Source organism: Mytilus trossulus, chromosome 14 (genome assembly GCF_036588685.1).
Source record: "Mytilus trossulus isolate FHL-02 chromosome 14, PNRI_Mtr1.1.1.hap1, whole genome shotgun sequence".
Lineage (NCBI taxonomy): Eukaryota > Metazoa > Mollusca > Bivalvia > Mytilida > Mytilidae > Mytilus > Mytilus trossulus.
In genome coordinates this window covers 59,649,951-59,654,650 of record NC_086386.1, presented here as the reverse complement: position 1 = coordinate 59,654,650, position 4,700 = coordinate 59,649,951, and the positions used below count along the sequence as shown (strand labels likewise).

Sequence of the window (4,700 nt, the reverse complement as noted above, 5' to 3'; positions counted from 1 at the left end):
TGTTTTATTTGCATAATTTGAAAACAATGAAAGAGTATACAGCTAGAATGGGGAAAAAACCATCCAACAAAAAAAGAAAAAAAGGAAAGAAATACGGATCATTTATTTGCTTTTATATACCAAACAAACTTAACGTTAAACAGTTCTTTGATTATTTTATACATCAACGTTGAGATACGAATAACACCAGTATAAGCCTAATACATATGTACCCGTATTACGTGCAAATATTATTATGCTATTTTATTTTTTTTTTAAATGTAAACGTAAATTATTTGACGCAGTGCTTGAGTACATTTTAAAAGAAGTCAATGCACACGTCAATATTGATATCCAATTTCAATAGTTGTCACGTTTCGAACCACAGTAGATTAACACGAAGTTCATAACTATAAAACACTTACACAATGGAGCAATACAAATTAATCTTTGGATGTTTCTTAATTTGTGCCTTTTATTATGGATTGAAATGTAGGTATATTTTGAAATAACTTTAGGTATCAAAATTTGCGTCTATGATCAGGGTTTAAAAAATATTAAAAATGTTTTCTACATGATTTAGAAAACAAAGCGAAGTTTAATAAAATTTAACATCATAGGCATCATTTTAACTTTTACATTGTTTTAATTAAAGTTGAATCTTGACAATTGGCGTAAAGCGAATACAAATTAATAATTGATTTTTTTTTTTATATTTTAGTATTGCTCTCTTTTTACCTTACGTGCCTTTGACGTTGTTACACGATAGTGACTGCTGTACCCATATTTTGACTATTTTATTTATTAAATCTGTTTAGTTTACGCGATATTGTAAATATAACGGAATTTGATGAGACTGTCATCAAAGTGAGAGGTAAAGCGCTATAAATCCAGGTTTAATCAATCATTTTCTATATTTTAAAATGCCAGTACCAAGTCAGGAGTATGACAGTTCTTGTCCGTTCGTTTTGATGTGTTTTGTCATTTGATTTTTCCATGTGATTATTGACTTTCCGATTAGTTATTCCTCTGAGTTCAGAATTTTTGAAATTTTAGGTTTTTTTATATCACGAATATTGATTACATGTCACGCTACAGGCAATTAAACAGCCTTTTATTGGTGTTTTGTTTTTCTGTAGGTGAAGTTTGTAAAAGAGATGGTCTTTATTCTTATCACTGTGAGGGTTTGTGCAATGGTTCACTTACGCTATTCTGTGATGAGTGTTGTAAATTAAATGGTACTTGGCGCTGTGTAGTAAGCACTAGATATCATCAATGCGAGACTTCGCCCAGGTACGTAATTAAATAATTAAATAAACAAACTGTACTTGGATATACCTCTAAATATATTTTCTCTTGACTTGAAAAAAGTCTTTCGGACAGTACACTGAAAACTTTTAAACTTTGTACATGTATGATGTGACGGAGACTTGTTTGTATGCGTCAACCCTTTCAGAACCCAGGATAAAGGTGTACTAACACAACAAAAATGACAAACAATAAACATTACATGGGTACTTAGCAGAAATATACTAAACAAAAACGTTGACAAGACTCGGAAAACGTTAAAAAATTTGATCCTGAGAGCTCTTCATTTTTGTTCTTTACTTGGCCTTTTTAACTTTTTGAGATTCGAGCGATGATGAATCCTTTGTAGACAATACGCACGTCAGGAATACATACTAATTTTTGTCCTGGTATATATGATGAGTTCATATATATGTACTGCTGTCTAATAAAAATGTATTCATGCTTGCAAAATGATGAATGATAACATGTTTTTCTATCATAGAACCACTACTACACGTGCATCGATTTCCGAAAAGACCAAAACCAGTGGGTGAGTTATATATGCATTGTAAAATAGAAATTTCCAATTATTTGATTGTTTTTCTGGTTTAGAATATGAAATAAAATAAAACTTTATTATATTTTGTTTTAGCTTATTATCTTATAATAAAGCGCTATATTCATGATAGATGTCTTACTATTTTGATTTGAGCGTCACTGATGAGTTTTATGTAGACGAAATGTACGTCTGGCGTATCATATTATAAGCCTTGTACTTAGTCTAGTACATTTAACTATTCAACAGGCACGTGTATATGCTGAAAAAAACTTCATTGTCTTTTGTAATACAAACTTAATAAGCATTATGCAAAACAACAATTTAAAAATTCCAAAACAAATTGGCAAGTCCAATTGACAATTCCAACAGCGAAAAAGAAACAAGTTCAACGATCAAAGATCATCAACACCGAACAGCACACTGTCTACATTATCCGTTTTGTATACTGAGGAGCATATTCATCATATGATGGTGTTTAACGCTTCAAAGTTGAAATTGCAAATAATGATATCAAAACTAATGTAATATGACATATCAAGCAAACGCTGTTTTCGTGAATGTTGTTATGTGTACCTTTATCAAAATGTTTATCTTCTCTGTGAATTTTGAAATCTTTCAAATATGTTTTCAAGTACAGCATCCACTTTATCTCAACACCGATTTTTTAGAAACATTATTTTTTTAACGTTATCATAAATTGTCTGATGATTATTTTATAAATGATTATCATTTGAACTATTGCTCATGTTGCTAACGCCAATATTTCAATTTATTTTAGAACATTATCAACTGGAGCAGGAATTGGACTCGGGGCAGTATTAGTTGTTATTGTTATATTTGTAATACTGTATGTATTAAAAAGACGTATGCGTCTAAGTTTGCCACACAATAACCCAGGAACTAACAACGGTGTTGTTCATAATTTACAACAACCGACTCGAAATCACATTATGTTCATTAGCGATTAACCTGTTTAAATCAAGGAATTTATACGATCAATTTGTAATCTTAAATAACTAATGTGATTTGCTCAGTCATGATTTCGATTTATTTTTTAAAGTTATGATATCATGTACTTAATGTTTTAAGAAATTATACAAAATTTATAAAGACGGATATGCACCATCCGTTCACCAGATGAATAAAGGCAACAGTAGTATACCGCTGTTTGAAATTAATTAATCAATAGAGAAAAAAACAAATCCGGGTTACAAACTAAAACTGAGGGAAAAGCATAAAATATAATACAACTACGACACAACAGAAATACAACATTAAAATGTAACAAACACAGAAACGAACTATAATATAACAATGGCCATTTCCCTTACTTGGTACAGGGCATTTTAAAATACACTATGTACATTGTGCGAATGACTGAACAAACTCACACCGTACTTGCATCCTCCTTTCGTCCATGATAAAAACAAACATTAACATATAATAACTTTCTATGACCAATGATACGGATCCCGACCTAAAGTGGAGCATGATCTAATTTTCAACCATGAGCTCCTTAAGTCATGGTCACTTGTTTTTGATAACAGGAGTCCCATGTGTCCTTAGATTGTCAAAAAACTATGGCAACCATTCAACAAAAACTGCTTTTGAATAAAAAAAACCAATACATAGGTCAATGTAATTATAATAATCTAACCGTGACGATCATATCTGTAAAATTGAGAATGGACATTGTGGACTTGTCAAAGAGATTACAACCCGACCAAAGAGCAGAAACCAGAACAACGCTTGCGATGGGTATTGGACGCAGTAAAAACATCTGTGTCGCAGAATACAGTTAAAGGCCGCATATAGCTGCATTTCAATACAAAACTATATAATTTGGTTTGTAGGATCGGAGGGGAAGAGTGTCATTATTGCTTCTACAAATCTGTCTTATGCTCAACAATCTGCGCATAACTTGCCACCATCATATGTCCAATAGCCAATGCGTACTGTATTGCAGTGAAGAACTATACACACTACTAATTTTGTAAGATTTTTAAACTATACCAATTGATGAAACATTATTTGTAGTTTCAAGTGTTAATACAGTGATTCTTTATATTTTCATGGGCACACATTTTAGCGGATCTATGTATTTTCGTTGTCTAAATTTTTATACAAACCTATGTAATGTGTGTTACGTTCAATATTGACATTCGTTGTTCATCTAACTTTACATGTATGATATCAACAACAATTGGTTAGTATGGTTGATGTTTTCAAAATTTGAAAATAACACTTGTTGCAAAAAGTAACTCGTCAACTGAGTCGATTTTTAATCGAACAGAATAATTTCGAAATGTACTCTTAAATTACAGAAGATGTTAAATTGCAATGATTAAACAAAACCGTAAAAAGTCAAATCAAAATTCAAAATGTGAAAAGACACATTCTGAATTATCATCAAACATTTAAATGCTCAGGAAGATCAATTGTTTTATATAAGTGCATATGATTCAAGTAACTGTGGTCACTAAAAGCAGTTGATAATCAAACAAAAAAGCAGAAAGTATTCCTTACAAAAGTGGTACATACAGTATTACTGATAGTAGCTAGGTAATATGTAGTCCTTTATACATGTAAAACTGAATCATATGATTTGTTTTCCTTTCAGGATACTCAAATTGATGAGTTTCTACAGACTATTGATGGCTTGATTGACAAGATTTTGAATATTACTATTCAAAGAAGTACAGACATACTCGTATAATTGTGCAATTATAAAGTAAAAAACTTCCACAATGTCTTACTTTAACCATATATAAATATCTTTTATAAAGATATGGTAATAAATGTACACAAATGTATCAATATACAAGTGTCATATAAATAACCCGAAGTACTCTATAGATCATCAAAAATGTTA

The 4,700-nt window shown here is 30.7% G+C and overlaps 1 protein-coding gene across 1 annotated transcript; it reads left to right on the top strand.

The window, feature by feature from the left end:
• The first annotated feature begins 352 nt into the window (after positions 1–352).
• Positions 353–2,796, top strand: LOC134697931 (uncharacterized). Its single transcript, XM_063560217.1, has 4 exons — positions 353–471; positions 1,119–1,272; positions 1,772–1,819; positions 2,607–2,796. The coding sequence occupies exons 1-4, from the start codon at positions 408–410 to the stop codon at positions 2,794–2,796; spliced, it is 456 nt and encodes a 151-aa protein (XP_063416287.1). The 5' UTR covers positions 353–407.
• Positions 2,797–4,700: the final 1,904 nt, after the last annotated feature.

What these genes read in the sequence shown, in the direction of transcription:
- LOC134697931 (XM_063560217.1), top strand. Translation starts at nt 408, where the DNA reads ATGGAGCAATACAAATTAATCTTTGGATGTTTCTTAATTTGTGCCTTT. An exon ending in CTTTTATTATGGATTGAAAT is followed by an intron (nt 472 to 1,118) that starts GTAGGTATATTT and finishes GTTTTTCTGTAG; the next exon opens with GTGAAGTTTGTAAAAGAGAT. An exon ending in GAAAAGACCAAAACCAGTGG is followed by an intron (nt 1,820 to 2,606) that starts GTGAGTTATATA and finishes AATTTATTTTAG; the next exon opens with AACATTATCAACTGGAGCAG.